This window comes from Carica papaya, chromosome 7 (assembly GCF_054855325.1).
Source record: "Carica papaya isolate Zhongbai chromosome 7, ASM5485532v1, whole genome shotgun sequence".
In the NCBI taxonomy this organism is placed as follows: Eukaryota; Viridiplantae; Streptophyta; class Magnoliopsida; order Brassicales; family Caricaceae; genus Carica; species Carica papaya.
In genome coordinates this window covers 6,383,012-6,402,148 of record NC_142315.1, presented here as the reverse complement: position 1 = coordinate 6,402,148, position 19,137 = coordinate 6,383,012, and the positions used below count along the sequence as shown (strand labels likewise).

Here is a 19,137-nt window from a genome sequence, read left to right as displayed (position 1 = left end):
AAGAGTTCAGAGAGCGAAAAGGAGAGAATGCACAAGAAAGAAAAAGAGGCAAAAGAAAACGAAGAGATAGAGAGCTTGTCATCTGAGCTCTTCGCTTCGAGATCTATTCAATTCGAAACATGGAAGTTGCAGTGGCGTTAGAAATCTAATTTGAGCTACGAGGAAACGCTCATTCTGGTTTTGGTGTTAGATTTTAATTTTTGAATGTCAATGTTCGAGTTTGGAGGGATTTTGATATTTGATTAGCATTGCAAGTTCTTTTTGGGGCTTCCGGATGCAGAGATGGTGATCGGAGATTGGTGTAAAGCTTGATACGGATTCGTTAAGTCGATTTAATTTTGATTTCTTTGTTATCTCTTAAAAATTCATTTGGAGATTGATGGAGCAAGGCGAAACTATTTCTGATTTCGCGCCGAAGAAATTGGCAAGGCAGTTGGATTTTACCGCGGTGTGCCGCGCATCGGCCAATGTACCCTTAGCGGAGCAGGCAATACAGTTACAGTCACAGCCGCAGGAGTCGCCGCCACGGCCGTTATCATATTCATCTACGGGGCCACAGCCACCGCAGCCGCAATCACAGATTCAACGGCAGCACTCTCCGTTTCAGCAACAGGTATTCATGTCACGGTCACAGGCTAAACAGCCGCCATCGCTATCACCATCGCCGACGCCGTCGCCTTCACAACCACAAGCTAAACCGCAGTCAAGGTCACAGGCAACGCCACCATTGCAAGCGCGGGTACAACAAGCGTCACCAGTGCCTAGAGTGCGCCACCCGGTGCAGAAGCTTCAGTTACCGACATATCAAGTAGGGTAAGTTTTCTTTTTTTATCAAGTAAATATTTTCTTTTTGTCTCCTGTACAGGTTGTTAGTGGTACATTTGGTGTATGGATTGAAAACTTCGGGTTTGGTTCATCCAACTAAGAAGCAAATTCATTAATTTATGGCCACTGGACTAGAGTTTTCAATTTTTAATGTTAATGGACAATCAGCACTGAATCTTGTTTTTAGAATGATAGGTATTTATTAATGCTGAAGATCTAGAAAAGGATTTCGATAATTTAGTTTTGAAGATAAAAAGGAGAGTTTGATTGGTTATCAAATTTCATAATTTTGTGGAGGGAAAAACTAGACAAATAAGTATTCTATGCTTATTATAGGGCGTACATGATTACAGTTTTCAGACATGATATTTTCTTGAAATTAAATATCAAGAAGTAGGTGAGCTCAATGAGCTCCCTTTAATGTTGTGGTTTGATAGTGACATATCATAGGACAATACCTCCATGGCCATTTCTAAGCTCAATTAAAATCTTAGCTGGAAGGCCTTCCTTTCGCTAAACATCTCTTTGCTGTTTTGCATCATGTAAGGCCATCAGGAGTTCCTTTTTCTTGTCCTGTTTTCTGGCTTAGGTATGTGCTTTTTAGTGCCGACACTGAATTTTGCTTTAAGTGGTAATACATTGAGCATCTAAAGGATGTATACTTATAGGTTGCAAAATTTTTATATTTATTACTTCTCTCCCCCTCCTACAGCTACATCAAAAAGAATATCTGTATCTTGATTACCAACTTCACAAATATGCCTCTTTTAGATGCATCTTATGCAAGTATGATGTATCATTCTTGTTAACTTTGCACATATGTGTTTCTTTAGGAAGCAAGAATCCCCTAGCTCAAGACCGCATGCCAGTATTGAAGCGAAGGATTGTACTCCGAAGAAACAAAGACAGTGTAACTGTAAGAATTCTCGATGTTTGAAGCTGTAAGTATGGTCTCCTTTATATGGTGTTTTAGTTCTAGAAAATGCTTTCAGTTGGCTCTTTGCTTTTTTCCTCTTAGCACCTGCATCTTTCATGGAAAATTTGGACAAGTCACTTGTGCCTGCCCATAATGAGGGGTTTTACTAACTATGAGGGGTTTTACTAACTATCCCATTAAGGGAAGTGTGTGTTTAGTCCTGGGAAATCTAATGGTACTAATTTACTCTTCTTCTATCTTTTAGGTGGTATCCTAACCTGTAGACTTGGGTTTGTCTTTAGTTTTCTGTATGATCGAATTGGATTTTTTAACAAATTATACCAATGAATTGCTTTGTGGCAGAAAAAAGTTTTCTTTTTTTTTCCATAAATATGGAGAATGCATTATTGAGGTGTTTTTTTTCCAACCATTTTGCATCAATCCCTACATTTTCCTTCCTTTCTGTTTTGAATCCAATATTTTTCTTCCATGCCATAAAGTCATGGAATTCCTTTAAGTGGAAGTGACTAAGTGCTTCCAGATCCTGTGTGAGGAAAGCAAAATGAACATGCTACAAGTCCTTTACTAATTTAACCTATAGGTTATGTTTGAGTCTATATGCTAATTCTATAGAATATGAATATAAATAAATAGGCATTGGGCATTAGTTGGAATAGAGTAATGCTACATTTGTAATTTGTAATCTCTATCTACCAAATAAAAATACAGACTGTTCATTTTAGAATTGAATAATCGATAATAATTGGAAATTGCAAATCAAATGTGTATGTAATTATCTAATACTTCATTTAAAATATCAAAAAATAGAATGAGAATAGAATAGCAATTGAAGCAAATTAGATCATTTTAGAATTATAATTCTCTATTATTCAGTGATTTTTTCTTCTATACTTTGAATTTATTTAATAAGTTGATAACTCAGGTGGTTTGTAATTTAACTAGCCTATGAATGCCTTAACCTTGTCATTTGAACTTAAATTGTTTCTAGATTTGCTTTTTGTTTGTTGCTTAATATTCTTCTACTTTCATTTCAATTATAATGTCTATACACGAGCAAAATATTGCTATTTTTAGGTATTGTGAGTGCTTTGCTGCTGGAATTTATTGTGATGGTTGCAATTGCCTAAATTGTCACAATAATGTGGAGAATGAGGATGCTAGGCAAGATGCAGTTGGAGCAACGTTAGGGCGAAACCCAAATGCATTCAGACCAAAGATTGCTAGCAGTCCATGTGGATCTCATAATGCAAAGGTATTTCGTGCAAATCTGTGAGTTTTCATGGAACTTCAATTGATTTCTAAGTAACTGAAAAGCATTAATGTGGATGGTTCTCTTGAGGTTTTTATACATGCATTAGCAATATTGATCTATCATATTTATTTAGTTCTAGCTGCATCACCACTTTTCTCTCTCTCTCCATTCTGATCTGCATGCATACACACACACATCACCAAATATACATTTAATTTTTTTGAAAGAAATTATTGACCTTTCAGAAAGTTATGGATAATGGCTCTAAAAAGCAATGATAAGGGATGTTAATAGTATTCATGCCTATATATATATATATATATATATTTAATTCATGCTTAATCTTTGAAAAATTTTAACCAAAATTTAGCTCAAGAGTCAAGTGGAAACTCTAATGATCTTATATGATTGGTGTGCATTTAAAATGTCATCAACACAACTCTAGGAGGATCTGGAGGAAGTTCAGATGGTGGGAAAGCACAATAAAGGATGTCACTGCAAGAAATCAGGATGCCTTAAGAAATATTGCGAGTGTTTCCAAGCCAATATTCTATGCTCTGAAAATTGTAAATGCCTGGAATGTAAAAATTTTGAAGGAAGTGAAGAAAGAAGGGGCGTCCTTCATGGAAATCCTAATACCATTGCCTATGTGCAACAGGCAGCCAATGCAGCCATTACTGGGGCCATTGGCTTGTCCGGCTATGTGGCTTCTACAGCAACAAAGAAGAGAAAGATTGAGGAACTCTTATTTAGCCTGGCTGCCAAAGAACCATCCATTCAAATGGCTGCAAAATGTCAACAGGTGACTATTTTGTGGCACTACTGCATTTAAGAATGGATATATTGATTGATCAAAACTATAAATTGGCTAAATTATCATTTTAATGGGCTTTCATATTGAGATACACATCTTCTCTTCCAAGTAGTTTAGAAAGTGAACGAACTTGAATCACTAATAAATTCTTGTTATTGTTAATCATTCTAAAATTAGTATTAAATCTTTGCATCTTTTATTGCTTTTGGCAGTCAACTTCTCCTAATTTTTGTAGTTTATGGTTTTATATGTCTGAAATCAACTTTAGTTCAGTACCCTTTGATGTGTGAAAAACTACATATACTCTGGTTGATCATTGAGGACAATGAAAAAACTGTGAAGCTTTTGTCAGCTTCTTTTGAGTTGCAAATAGTTATGAGATTGAGTTATAATCTTTTCTATTTTACCATTTAATGTCTTCCATTTCCTACAGAATGAATGCATAACATTTTTTTTTTGTAAAATTTTAAATTCCAATCAGGAAAATCCTCTCTGCAATCATTCAGTCTCTTCTCTTTTATCAGTCCCTGTTTCTCAAACTGTGAATAGAGCGGTATTGGGATCCTCCAAATCACCATACAGGTCAGCCTTTTATATCCTTGTTGTGCAAACCTTCAAATCAGAACTTCCTTTCGATTATTCTTTCAGAAACTAATTGGCTCAACTGATCATGATTGAAGGTCTCCATTGGCGGACATCCTCCAGCTGCAGGATATACAGAAACTGTGCTCAGATATGATCATAATCTCATTGGGAGCTACGCTGACACATGAAGGTATATCATGTTTTACACAAAAATGCACATATATATGTTTCTGTGTCTTCTTTATGTGTATCCTTTTTTAGGATAACAGGGAACCTAGCAAAGGCCCCTCTACTTGGGACCACCCATTCATGTAGAAGTGGCAAACAAATTGGTTCTCATCAGTCCTGTAAGTCTGGATACAGCCTCGACTAGTCTATTGTTCCCAAATAAACTACTCTTGGTCCAGATTCTTTTTTTTCAATAAAAAAAAAATCAGAAATGATGCTAATATTCAACTAAAAGAAAAAACTCAGTTTTAGTAATAATATAGTTAGATAATATAAGATGCACTTGTTTCTGGACATGCTTATGAAGAGAGTTATGTATTTTCCAGTGTCTAGGAGAATTATTAGATATTTGTGTCGTGTTGAGTGTTGCAAATGAGAAATGTAAAAGGGAACCAATATTTCTTTAAAGCAATTTCCGAAAATGCCCCTAGAAACTTTCCATTACTGTTTCTCAGAGAGTATTTTGGTAAAAAATTCTAAAAAGGGGCTATTTCAGGCAGTCTCATTTAGTCCTGGGTTCGGGCTGCAAATTGGATTGCGAGCCTTCTGGTCCAGTCTGTTTATGAGCTCCTTGGAACCCTGGGCTTAGCTAGATTCACCATTTTGGTGAATAGATCCTAGAGGCTAAGCTTCTCTGGTCCTGGTTTGAAATGGCCATGTTGTCCCACATTATAAAAGTAAACCCTGGAATACTATCTTGGCCCCACAGGACCTTCCTAAGCATAGTCATCCCAGTAAGGGATGTTTGGGTTTATGATATATCAAGTGCATATTTGGCAAGGTTTGTACTTGTGCTGTAAATGCATAGTGCTATTAAAGTGATTATTCAGCAAAAGTGTTTTTAGTAAAGAAGTTGTTTTGCTTTTAGTGAAAATACTTGTATATAGTGTTGTTACTTTGAAAAACATAAACTGTTATATTTTGTATAAGTCACTGTTGATATTGAATTACAAAAAAGAGCATAACAAATCTTGATTGATTTTTTCAATAAATATGAATTAAAACCTTAACTAACTAATATATGTTTAACAAATCATATAAACCTTATACCTAAAATATAATGTAATATTATATATACATTAGGTATCTACAAATAAATTTATGTTATATAAAATAACTTAATATATATACATATATGTATATTATATATAATATGTATATAATATAATATATTATATTTACTTAAGAGTAATATTGGAAAAAAATGTTAGAAACAGAAGCAGTTTTCTAAAAAGCATGTATTTTTAACTTATGTGTTTAAAACCTATTAAGAACATATTTTACCTTTAGTTTTGACGAAAAATACTTTAAAATTTATCTGTTTGGCTGCAAGTGCTTTGGCATTATAAAGCTACAATCAAAAGTTGCTGCCAGATAAGTCTCTAGATTTCCCTGACCGTTGAGGCAATCCTGAAGGGAAGATTTTATGTATTATGTGATTCAACGCCTTAAACTGACACAATGGTGGCACTTAAATACATTTCTGGATCTCTTTTTGGCTTTGGAAACTGTGGGTAGGTTCTATAGATTTATATTTTTATCTTCGTTTTATTTATATTTTAAGGCTTTATATTTCTGATTAAGACTTTGGATCGAAGACCTGATATGGCAAAATCATGGTGAGAATATTAATATGATCCTTGTATTCTGTAACCCAAAGAGTACACTGGTATCAGTGCTTTTCCAATCGTCAAAGACTTACCAACAGTCAGTACTGGTAGAACTCTGTGTAGTAATGTGTGATGAGAAGCTTTTTAACAGCTATAATGATTGTTCTTAAGAACGTATCCAGTTCTAGTTTTTAACTTTGTCATAGTAAAGAGCTTAAATATGTGATTTTCCCCAGAAAATAGAAAGGAAATGGATCGACACGTAGAGACGGATTATTATAGTGTCCAAACTTCCATTTTTTCATCAGTTGAAGCAAGGGAAACCAGTAAAAAAATAAAGGATACTTTGGAAGGTGTTGGTGATGTCCGTTTGACTGAGAATCAGGTGGATAGAGATAGTATTATTAACTGCAGTGCTATTAGGGATGACTTCCAAAATGAAAGGCCAGTGTCTCCTGGAACTCGTGCATTGATGTGTGATGAAAAAGATTCTATTTTGATGGCATCATTAGCAACTAGAATGGCAGGCCATTGTATTAAAACAAATCAGACGTCACTGAAGGAGTATGAACATTCAGAGGCTTATGCAGAGCAGGAAAGGCTTGTCTTAACAAGGTTTCGGGATTTTCTCAACCGCCTCATTACTTGTGGAAGTATAAAAGGTACTTTTTGAAAACTTAATTTTTATTTAGTAATTTGCAAAATTTGAATTCTAGCAATCAGTATCAAAAGTGAGCCTCTATGTTTCAGTTTGGTAAATATTATCTTCCATCAGTTTCAATTACATCTAATAACTTGTAGAATTATCCTGTAGTTAAGGACCTTTTAAACTGTATTGGATGGTGTGTTGGGTTAGAAAAAGTTGCTTCTGCAGTTGTATTCTTTCTGAGTACTTGGGACTTCTGTTGGTTTTAGGTAAGAGGCTTAATAATAGTTTGGTGATTAAGTTATGGCTGTCGTGAATCTTCATCATTGGATACTGCTTTCATAAAAAGATGAATCTTAAGTTTTCAGTTTCAACATAAATGTCTCTTTAAATGAAGCTTTAATATTTATGTCTGGGTTTCATGTGAAATCTTGTCCACTTATAACAAAGAGCCCAAAAGTCATACTTTTGCTGTTGAAAAAGCTGATTTTTAATCTTATCCTCAAAACATTTGCAAGTTAAGAGACAATTTATTTATCAGAAATTGGTGAATTTCTCATCAAAATGTTGATGAATTTTTCCTCTTCAAACTGCAGAAACAATGTGTTCACCAATGACCAGAAGTGAAACGGCGAAAGCTGGGACTAAAATAGAGAATCAGAAACAGACTTATTGCAATGGCAATTTAAAACCTTCATTTCCCATGTTGGTGGAGAAGGCTGAGACTGAAACTGCACCGATTTCTTCATCGAGTGATGGTCTGACTTTAAAGGTGGGTTTCTCTGTTGGGAAAGGGGAGGTGAATTCAGAAACCAAAAATAAGCGAGAGAAGTAGCTTCAGGATCACCATTGTGGCATGTTGTTCAGCCTGTTCGCATTTGCTGCTTTTAGTGCATTTTAATTTTGACCTTCGTTCTTGTTGAAAGTGCTTAGGAGAATTTGTTATACCAGGACACTGTTCTTAAATAGCAGTCGGACACTTATTCGGTAATTTTTAGATTGTTTTAGGTTTTAGGCTGATGTCTGATTTTTGTGAAGCTTCGGTTAGTTCTATTTTTCTTGTATATGTTTAATAATGGCAGTTGTGCTGGGTTCATTTGACGCTCTTTACTCAGCACCTAATTGCAGCATTGTCTTTGTAGCTTTCCAGGAGTAGGGATCAGCGGCCAACCTGCCCGTTTGTAATAGATACATCTGCAAATAAAGCGGCCTTGAAATTCAATATGCTCTTGCAACTAAGATATATATATATATATATATAGAAATATTGCAATAATTTAAAAATGAAGTTCTCTGTGAAATTTGTTTAAATTAAACTTATATGGTTTAACAAGTGTAAAGTAGTGCATTTTACAAATAAGTTTTACATATAATGGCAAATTTACACTTAATTCAATTTAATGTAACAATAATTTTCTTCAAAATAATAAAATTGAATTCATATGAAATTTTATCTAAAATTAAAATAATATATTTTAGAATTTATCAAAATCGATAGAATTTAAAATGAAACATGATAATTTTATAGAAAATTTTATATGAATTTAATTTTTTATTATGTTTAATAAATTTTTTTATTGTTTCTTAATTAAAATAAGTGTATATTTATAAATGAATTTTATAAAATTATCTTAAATCACATATATGCACGAAAAAAAAATAGCATTTACATCGAATTAGTAATATAATATAATATCCCTACCTTGAATGTCCTCTTTATATGCTATTTTTTTAAGAGGAATGGGTGTCAAGTCTTCAATCAAGGTTGGAGATGTTTGTTTATAAGAGTTTCTTATTTCTAAAATTTATGGTGACTAAAGATCTTTCTCTCATCTCAACTACTTAATATCCCTTTGTTATGTGTTAATCATCTTGTATCACACTAGCATCGTCATAAGCAAAATTTTAATTTAATTTTAACATGAATGCTATTATACCCTTAAGATTTAAGGTAGATCCTTTTATAATTATATTGAATGAAGTATAGGACTTAATGATAATCCGTTTTGTTATAAGTGTACTTTACTTTAGATGAATTTATACGATCAAAGTAGTGGTTATTAACTCCTTTTGATTGTATAATTATATTGTCAAAGTCAATAAGTACAATTTGATACTTTGAGCAAATGCATATGTAGTTTTATTTGATCAAAACCTTATACAAATATTATATTCACATATTTTCCTATGTTTATTAATGCTCTTTCATCTCAAAATTTGTAATAAAATGAGTCATTACCACAACATCATTATGTGGTACACAAATTCCTCCAAGTCTGTATTAAAGAGGGTAACCAAGTTATTTGATTTGTTTCCGAGCCTTTTGTTAGCATGATACACCTCAAATCCTCATACATGACGTTTTTCTCCATTGGATGACTTTCCTTTAATTGTTAAATCTATTAAGATGGGTAGATAACTCTAGTTTGTTGAAGATGTTAAGTTTGTTAAGATGGATGAATACTCCAACTAGTTGAGAATATTGACCCTAATGTTTCGTATACTCCATTTGACACTCCAAGGATTCAATATCTCAATTTTTATTCCTCAATCCATTTGGTTGAAATTGTCGTGCTCCTATTAAGATATCATAGTATGAGAGGTAAACTTATCTTCCTGATAGATGTCTCATTGGGCTATTTGTACAGTTCTCCTAAACACCATACTTATCTTTCATTTTCGATAGACAACATCAAATATTGATTGGAGGATATGAGTGTTGTGACTAGATCGAGATTGTCAGTTATTGAGTGAGTTGCATCTATAAAAATTAATTCTTAATTTTTATTCTAAAAAAAAAAATTTCAATATTCAAGTTAGTAATAAAGAACTAGGCGACAAGCTTAAAGAGTAAGTGAGAATTTTGAGCGAAAATGAGTACGAGTCTGTAGCCTCCAACTTTTAGCTCATCAATTATTAACTTCCGTTGAGGTCAATTTGCATTATAATAGGGTTATTACAATCATAATGTAAAGAAAGGGTTTATGACAACTTATACATAATTAGTAAAATTTTGGTGATTGGATTAAGTCGGTGCATAAGCCAAATTCTTATATTTTAGCACAAGAAATAAATAAATAGTGGCATTTAGATTTTATTTTCTTAGTTAACAAGTAAAAGAGTATAAAATAAATGTGAGTATGAGTTTGTAGTCTTTAATTTTTATTTTATCACTTATATCTATATTGTATTATAATATTTAATACTTGATGTGTATTACGAATATATTTATAAAAAATTTATATTATGATCAACATGTACGCTCTATATAATTAATAAAATTTATAAATTTTTTAGAATCTTCAATTTATTTATTTGAGAATTCAATACTTAATTAATAAATATATAAATATTTAATTATCTAAAATTTACTTTTTTTTTTCCGTAAATCAAAATTAGACACGTGTTCCCAGCTATGGGCAAAGCTGATTTTTGCCTCATGAACCATCGTCTCTTTCTCGGCAAGATGACCTTACCAATGGTCTCGTACGTGTCTCTCATGTCGCACGTGCAAGTGTACCCGCCAAAAGCTTTTCCCTATAAATACCGAACACAGACTGTGACCATAGTGATGAAGGAGTTAACAGGTAGCAAAATGGGAGACACTGTTGTCCATGCCGATGAGATTCGAACTCGGTTTCTGCAAGTTCTACGAAGCAGACGATCTGGTGAAGGTAAATTGCGTTTAATATATTTTTATTATCTGCTTGGATGCTGAGAAATTGCAGGAAATTTTAAAAGAGTGACAATATGTACGAAGACATGAAATTGTCGCTTTCGTTGTTTGACCTTGTTGTTTAGTTAACTAATTGTGATTTCTTTTCATTCTTTATGGTGTACTGTGCTGAATTATGTCTAACAATGTGTTTAATTTGTTGTTTTTGTGTAAAAATGGTGAATTACTCAGTTCCCTTGACCGTAGAACCTGCAAAACCTGTTCCAAGTCCTCTATTTCAGGATGCTTCTCCATTGCGATTCAGTGAGGTGGGAGTCTCGTGATAATCCCTCGGTTCAATTATTCGCTCTCAAAATCCAATGTACTTTCCCTAGTTGACTTTAATCAGCGATTACAAGTGAAAAGTCCACAAGTTTTTTCCAAGATTCTCGGTTAAAATTATCTTTGAAAGTATTGTTACTGAACATGTTGCTTATATTATGCTTATTTAATTTTTGAGACATTTTACCAGGCAATGGAGTCCTGCCCAAAGGTGAATATGGGCGCTCTGAAGGACCAACTTGTAGAGGAAAACCTATATTTACTAACTGAGGTAATTAGAGCATTATTCAGTTATTGCCATTAGGTATAACTATCGAGAGGAGATTATCAGACTTCCAGTCTCTGTTCTCAAAAATAAGTTGTGCTGTACTTGTATTAGCAGAGCATACTAATAGATTCCAGAGTGAGTTGGATTTAATCAATTTCAATTAGGATAACCAATCAATTATTCTAATAATCAATAGCAGAGATGAGAAAACAAGTAGCATACTAATAGATGCATGTGATTTGCATCAACATGTTTTGGGATCTTACAGTGTACATATTGTTTTATTTTAAGGATTTGAAGGATTTTATTAATATGGTTATTAATAGGCTGGAGAACAAGGACGATTACCTGTGTTGATTTTAAGCATGAAGGAGGAAATTCAACAAAAAAGGCCTGCTATTGTTTTCCTGCATAGTACACATAAATGCAAGGAGTGGTTACGGCCACTGATTGAGGTAGTCTCTCTTGTGGATCTACTTAACCCGTACATCAATATAAGTGAATATTTCTGATAAGATACTGAAATTTGTTTTGCTTGTTTCAGGCATATGCTTCGCGGGGATATATAGCCATTAGTGTTGATTCTCGCTATCATGGCGAACGTGCAAACAGTTTAACCTCCTATCGGGATGTAAGTATTATTTAACCCTTTCACAAAGTCAGGTTAATTACTTTTATCATGCTTTTAGAGATAAAAAATCATAATTTGACAAAACCTAAATTTTTTCTTTTGACAAATTTGGCCTATGCACTGACAAAGATAGCTAAATGTTTTTCGCAATCTGAACAGGTTGTTGCTCTGAGGAGTGATTTTGTTATCTGAGGGAGAGAGAGAGTAGTTTCTGTTATAATATCATTTTCTTAGATGCAAAAGAAATATTACTAGAGAGAAAAAAGAGAGGAGTCTATTAAATAAGGGTAATGAATATTCCCAACCAAAAAAAAAGGAAAAAAAAAGTGGAAAAGAGAAAAGAAAAATTAATATAGAGCAGCTTCCTAATCTTAGCCAATGAGATATCCTATAATGCTCAACCTGAAGTTGCACCAAAGATCATCCTACCCCAAAGAAGCGGAGGGAGTTGACTTTTTTTTAAAAAAAGTTTGTGGAGTTTTTATCCAACCACACCAACATAATCCAGAAAAAAGGAGTTCCTAAAAAAGTCTTTTCTCCTACTTCCACAACCCCATAGCGAGGAAGGGGAAAAATCCTCAAGAAAAGGGGGAGAGATCCCATTGAATATGAAAGTGGGACTGGAAAAAATTTGACATGGCCTATTATATGATAAATTTAAGCAGGTTTGCATTTTGTCTAAAAGGGTGTGGGCCATTGACAAGGAAGACAGACCCCTAAAAAAGTCTAAATAGCTAGAACCTACTTAACCTATTTAGATTTGTTTGACTGCTTAAACTGGTTAAACAGATTACTTGTTTCACCATTACAGATTGAACATATTTGACCTATGTGGCGTATGTATAAAAATATAAGTGTATGTCCAAGATGTATATAATATATCCACATTGGTCAAGTCGACTCGAATTTCAGGTTGGTTAAACCTTTTGATCTAGGATAAATAAATCATGTGTTTAAACATTTTGACGTGTTTATTGAATGGGTGGTATATGGGTTGTATATACCTTTGAGGTAATAATTATTTATTATATATATTAGTATGATCTATTTAGGTACACCTTATCAAATTGACATCTCTAATCGACAGTATCAAACAATTTGATGCAAAGCTTCTAAGCCACATCAAAATGCAAAAGGAGATGATTGTAGAACTCGACCTTTTGATAGCACATTTACACACATCTGAAGAGGGATCATGGCTGGGCCTTCGAGCTTGAAGCAGATTGTATGTGCTAAGCATGTTAAGAACAATTGTCCTAACAAAAACCTTTACTTTGAGAAAATATTCACCTTCTAGTAAGCATTGATAAAGACCACATTCTAATTGATGGGATTGACGGTGGGATAGCAAAAAAAGGATTTACAAGTGTAGACACCTAAAGAATCGAAAGTCTAGAATGTGCAACCAGGAGTAGAAGAAACTTAAAAGGCTCACGGAGATTAAGTAAGTAGGCATGTCAATAGTTTCTCCATCATTTGGGTTTATGGGAAGGAACAAGTTCCAAGATGTATGATCTTCATATTAGATTATGAAAATAAAATTAAGGACATTGTGGGAAAGAGAAAGGTTATACAGGCGCGAGCAATGGTTGGGTATGATGTTCTTGTTTCTCTCTAAGATGTTAAAAGTCATTTCTCCTTTGATTACTTATCTAGTTATGCTATTTGAATGCAGGCTCTTATCTCATCATGGAAAAAAGGTGATACAATGCCATTCATCTTTGATACGGTAATAGCCCCATTAATTTTTTGTTGTATAGCATACAATATTTTATGAGAGATCAATTGCCAAATTTCTCTTAAGGATCTTTTGTGAATTGATTTAAGTGTTTTTTGGTGCAGATGAGCTCTTAATCTTATGAGTATATAACTTGCTGAATTCATTGCTGGGTCCAAATATTGGGTGACAAAACAATCATCTTTGAATCTTGCAGGTGTGGGACTTGATTAAACTGGCAGACTATTTAACCAAGAGAGATGATATAAACCCTAAAAGGATTGGAATCACTGGTGAATCACTTGGAGGTCTGTTGCTTTATACTTAAAGATGATGAATAACTAAGTCTGAAATTATAGCGTGCAAGATTTATTTGATCAATATGAAACATAGGGATGCATGCCTGGTTTGCGGCTGCTGCTGATACTCGTTATTCAGTGGTTGCCCCTATAATTGGTGTTCAGGTATACTATTCATTTCTTTATGCAATTTTATCAGGTACCTTTATTTATGTTGATCTTTTTCTTGAGTGAATAACAAAACTTTCTTGTAATCTAGGGATTTCAATGGGCCATAGAAAATGACAAGTGGCAGGGTCGAGTTGACAGTATAAAGCCTGTATTTGAAGGTATGCAATTCATAATGACAAGGAATGACTGATGATTTCATTTAGGATAATTAGGGCTAATTTACCTATTTAGGATTTTGTGGATAAAAACCTGAATATCACACAGGATTTTTTAGATGTCATATCTAAAAAGTCTTAAGTACCAAACTGTTACGAACGGCAAATTAGTTCCTTTTGCAAGGGTGTATTAAAGACAGAATAAAAATTAAAATATTATATGTATTAATAATGTACGTCAAACTATGTTTGAATGTAAGTGTGTAAGTGTTAAATTATGTGTGATATGGGAGAATAAGCCTTAAAAAGCAAAATCTGGAAAACTATTTCCAGAATTAACTGCCTGGGTAATTGCACCTTTATGTTAAAAACATTCTCTCTTCTTCAAAGACAGATTATGTATGAAGAATTATTTCAAGTATAGTACTTTCTTTACTTTAGAGATCATAGAGCATTCTCTTACAAAAGAGCTCTTTTTTAATCTAAATCTGACAATAGGTAAAGGCAGAAAAAAAAAAAATTCTCTTCTTACTGATTTTGTTGTTATCGTCCCATAACGAAATCTGTCAATAGGGAAGGTAACAAGTTGGTATCAAAGCCAATTATTATGGAGAAATTGCATACTATCTTTGAAAATTTTCTGTAGATTTATCAAAAAGATAGAGGAGAAGATAAAATAAAGTTTGAATATTTAGCGGGAAGATTGGAGGAATTATCAGCCAGGACCTGCCCAAAAGGAGTCTGGCGAAAGGAGCCAAACAGACCACCACCAGTCATCCACATAGGGGCTGGTGAATTCACAGTGAGCAATCTGTGTGAGGAAGTAAAATTCTAGCTGGAGCAGACCCCTCTGCCGCACTGCACAGCCTTGCAGGTGCCTCTGCATACTCAAAGCGAACTTGCAGCAGCGGGGATCCTCCAGCAGGCGGAGCGGCCTTTCTTCCATGCTACACCAAACTGTACTTTCCCTGTTTTGACAGTTCCAGCGATCCTCTTCCCTAGTCGGGCAAATGTGAGTGCTTCTTCCACCACCAGCTAACCGCCAAAGAGGAGAAAGTATCCCTGGCCTCCTTCCATTTTGATTCAGAAGCACAGTTGTGGTTCCTCAAATTGGAGCATGGCTGGTCTTTTCTGTCTTGGGTAGAATTCAAGCAGTTCTGCCAACTGTGTTTAGGGCTGCCGTTATGGAGTAATAAGTTGGGAGAGTTGAGCAAATTGAGGCAAATCGGAAGTGTGACTAAGTACCAACACTGTAAAGGTTTGAAACCTTAAAAAAAATGAATTTATAATTTAAATGCGGAAGCGAATAATGACGTTAAGATTTACATTTCTTACATAATAAATTGAATTGCCCAATAAAGTCACGAAAATGTCCATTTTACGTGGTTTATAAAAGACAAACAGTAATTAAAGAAAAACGAATAAATAAGTATTCTAAAACAATTTTCACTAGCATTTGAAGGGAGTTTGGAAGATGAAATACTCACAACCCTCTCGTTGATCGGGATCTATATCTTGATTTTTTTATCTGAAATGGTTAATGAAATGATGAGTTAAACTAATCAAGTAAGAATATCATACTAATTACTGATACAAAAAACTAAAGATTAGTAAAAATCAGAAAACAACTAATGAGCACTTGTTTTAAGTAAATACATTTAATTTTAAAACTTTTTATTCGATACTTACTGTTACAGTTTTTCTCAAAATCAACTTATAAAGACAATTAACCAAATGACATTTCAATTTCATGCATAGTATCAACAATATTTCCTTTTTAACCTATTTATTGGGACACATGGGGGTTCATAGGAATATCCCTCTACTTGTGAGCCCAATATCAAGATTTGACAATTAATCTGACTGTCTTCATACCCTATTCGGTAATGGGCACCAAAAAACACAATCGCCTTGATATCTAGTCTGATATGAAAGTGAACCATATCTTCTAAAACCTTTCCGCTCTGGGATTTGTCAGCCCCGTTCGACTGAGTTAATGTCCACTGTAGGGTTCTCTATGTATTTAGTCCGTTCACCATTTCCCAGGATGCTCAGTAAACTTTCATTTATTTAGATTCTCACCATGTAAACAACCATTAAAGCATACCAATATCTCATTTTGTATTAACATATTAATTCAAATGGTACTTAACAAGCGTTATAGTTTGGCATAGCTAAATAACCAATAACCAGAATACTGGATAAACATTGCAGGAAAAACCAAATAACCAAATAACCGAGAATGCCATTAAAACTATCAATTTAATTACGCACAGTATAATAGTAAGCAAATATGGCCAGTGCAGGAAAATAAACAGGGAATCAGGACAAATGTGAACTAAGCGGTTCCAACTCCACTAGTGACCCTATAATATTTTTAGGATTTTTCTAATTTTTCACAAAATACACAATTATCGATTATTAATCTTTAATTTATCGTAATCAAGAATAAAGTGAGGGATCCTTACCCGAATCGATGTTTCAAGACGCTGCACTGTCTCCTAACGGGTCTCGGGTTTCTTGAATTTTTTTGTGAGAATCCAAAATACTTGTCACGTACCTAAAAATACCCCAAAAAATTCAAAATCGGTGTTGAAAACATTTTTCGGTCAATTTTAGGGTTCTGACACGGCGGCGGCACCGTGCTCCGGCCTTGGCTCTGCTGTCGGTGGCAGCGATTCGACTTAGCTTGGCCAGTTTTGGCTAGTTTTACACGTATCTCTGTGGAAAAATACGTTAGGAGGTCTCAGATGGGTAGAAAATCACAAAAAATCGAACCTACTATCGGGGGGTATCCGGGTGCGGCGGCTCCGCCAGTTCTCCTATGCGGCTGGGGTTTCTTCTTCAGCTAATCTGCACAGAAAAAGACGGTGAATATAATAATCATAAAATTTTGTGAAATAGGAAACGGGAAGGGTTTATCGGAGGGGTTTTAGGGTTTCGGCCGCTGCGGCTCCATCAGGCTTTACTCGCAGTTTTCGGCTCACCCGACATCCCTTTTGCTCCAATATGGCCACAGGGGGACTCACAATCGAATTCTGAACGGGTAGGGGAGAATTTACTTTTTTTTGGCGGTGGGCGGTTACGGCGGCGGCCGCCAGGGGTCTGTCTCCTTCTCCGGCTGCTGGTCCTTCTCCACCGAGGATAGGGTGGCTAGGGTTAGGGTTATCCTGCGACGTGATGTATATATACTCATCATGCGTCGATCTGGGTCATCCATTCGTGTCGACGTGGAGTGAGGAGGGCCATTCGATCGTTGCCTGTTTAGATTGATTGCGTGGGCGAATCTCGACTGTTCATCGCGTTTGATCTCGTTTGTCCGATTGCGCTTAAGGAAGGAATGTATCTAAGCCGTTCATGCGCGCGAGATCAAATCTGGGCTGTCGGATCGCTGGGAATGCGGATTGCCTGCGTGGCATCGATGTCAGCGTATTTTGCCACGCGACGTGCTCTGATTCGTCGGGACTACTGATTGGGCCGTCCCACGTGGTCGAATTTTTTTTTTTTTTTTTTTTTGTATTTTAATTCTTGTTTCTAATTTTTCTTTCAAAAACACCATCCGAACTCAAATTTTCACCAATTTTCTCTAAAATTGTTTTCAATTATGTCCCTAACCTATTTTTCTCAAATAATTTAATAAAATTAAGTTAAAATAATATTTTTAATTATTTCTATAACACGAAAATTGATCCCGGCCAAATTCCGGACCCGGATATTACAACTCTCCATCTCTTAAGAAAAATTTGATCTTTCAAATTTTTTGCTCTCTCACTTAGTCAAACAGTTGGGGATATGGGCTCTGAAGTCCGATTCTAACTCCCACGTGGCCTCTTTTTGTGTGTGATTCTGTCATAAGATCTTGACGGAGAGAATTTTTCTATTGTAAAGTACTTTGCTCTTTCGGTTTATAATGCCTACTGGTACCTTCTCATAGGATAGATCTTCATGAAGTGAAATGAACTCGTGGGACAGGATGTGCGAGAGGTCCAGGTTGTATTTGCGTAGCATGGATGCATGAAACACATTATGAATCCTGGATACCTCTGAAGATAGTGTCAGTCTGTATGCGGTCGTACCAATCCTGTTTAAGATCTCAAATGGCCCAATGAATAAGAGATTTAATTTTTCCCGCCAAAATTACTGATTCCCTTGAAATGGGTGATCTTGAGAAACACTCGATCATTTTTTTAAAATTCCAAATGCCTACTGGTACCTTCTCATAGGATAGATTTTCTTGTAGTGAAAAGAATTCATGGGACAGGATGTGCGAGAGGTTCGTGTTGTACTTGCATAGCATGGATACATGAAACACATTATGAACCTTGGATAACTCTGGAGGTAGTGTCAGTCTGTAGGCGGTCGTACCAATCTTGTTTAAGATCTCAAATGGCTTAATGAATCAGGAATTTAATTTCTCCCTTTTGCCAAATCTACTTATTCCATTAAAATGGGTGACCTTGAGAAACACTCGATCATCTTTCTCAAATTTTAAATCCCTCCTCTGAGTGTCCGCATAATTCTTCTGCCTGCTCTGAGCTGTCTGGATGTTCTTCCTGATCTTAACTATCTTGGCTATAGTCTCCTCTACAAGATTTAGGCCGAACAATTTTCTATCACCCATTTTTTTCCAACAAATCGGCAACCTGTAGGGGCGGCCATACAATGCCTCGTACGGGGGGCCATGCTGATACTTGCTTGGTAACTATTATTGTAGGCGAACTCTATCAAAGGTAGGTGATCATCCTAATGACCTCCGAAATGTAGAACACAAACTCGGAGCATATCCTCCAGTGTGCAAATCATTCTCTCTGATTGTCCATCGGTTTGAGGGTGGAATGTAGTACTAAGAGACAATTTTGTTCTCACAACTTGCTGAAAACTAGACCAAAACTGAAAAGTGAACCTGGGATCTCTGTCGGATATCACTGTCATTGGAACTCCATGTAACCTGATTATCTCCTAGATATACATTCTTGCTAGCTTATCTAATGGGTCAGTCATC

The 19,137-nt window shown here is 35.0% G+C and overlaps 2 protein-coding genes across 5 annotated transcripts in view; both read left to right on the top strand.

Moving 5' to 3' along the window:
• On the top strand, nt 1–8,119 carry LOC110822062 (protein tesmin/TSO1-like CXC 7). 2 transcript variants are annotated; one of them, XM_088207807.1, is made up of 8 exons: nt 1–813; nt 1,659–1,766; nt 2,837–3,014; nt 3,673–3,816; nt 4,310–4,410; nt 4,509–4,603; nt 6,488–6,913; nt 7,494–8,119. In XM_088207807.1, exons 1-8 carry the CDS (start codon nt 380–382, stop codon nt 7,730–7,732), a joined length of 1,725 nt encoding a protein of 574 aa, XP_088063933.1. In that variant the 5' UTR covers nt 1–379; the 3' UTR covers nt 7,733–8,119. The 2 variants fall into 2 exon arrangements, with proteins under 2 accessions (XP_088063933.1, XP_021907759.2); XM_022052067.2 differs by having other exon boundaries at nt 3,460–3,816.
• A 2,186-nt stretch (nt 8,120–10,305) lies between these two features.
• The window catches only part of LOC110822116 (alpha/beta-Hydrolases superfamily protein), a 28,827-nt gene continuing 19,995 nt past the window's right edge, over nt 10,306–19,137 (top strand). For all 3 annotated transcript variants that reach the window (XM_088208678.1, XM_088208676.1, XM_088208677.1), the window contains exons 1-9: nt 10,306–10,571; nt 10,805–10,881; nt 11,085–11,165; nt 11,489–11,617; nt 11,707–11,793; nt 13,469–13,522; nt 13,728–13,818; nt 13,904–13,974; nt 14,069–14,138. In XM_088208678.1, the coding sequence (XP_088064804.1) occupies nt 10,313–10,571; nt 10,805–10,881; nt 11,085–11,165; nt 11,489–11,617; nt 11,707–11,793; nt 13,469–13,522; nt 13,728–13,818; nt 13,904–13,974; nt 14,069–14,138 (919 nt within the window). In that variant the 5' untranslated portion in view covers nt 10,306–10,312. The remainder of the gene's footprint in view (nt 10,572–10,804; nt 10,882–11,084; nt 11,166–11,488; nt 11,618–11,706; nt 11,794–13,468; nt 13,523–13,727; nt 13,819–13,903; nt 13,975–14,068; nt 14,139–19,137) is intronic.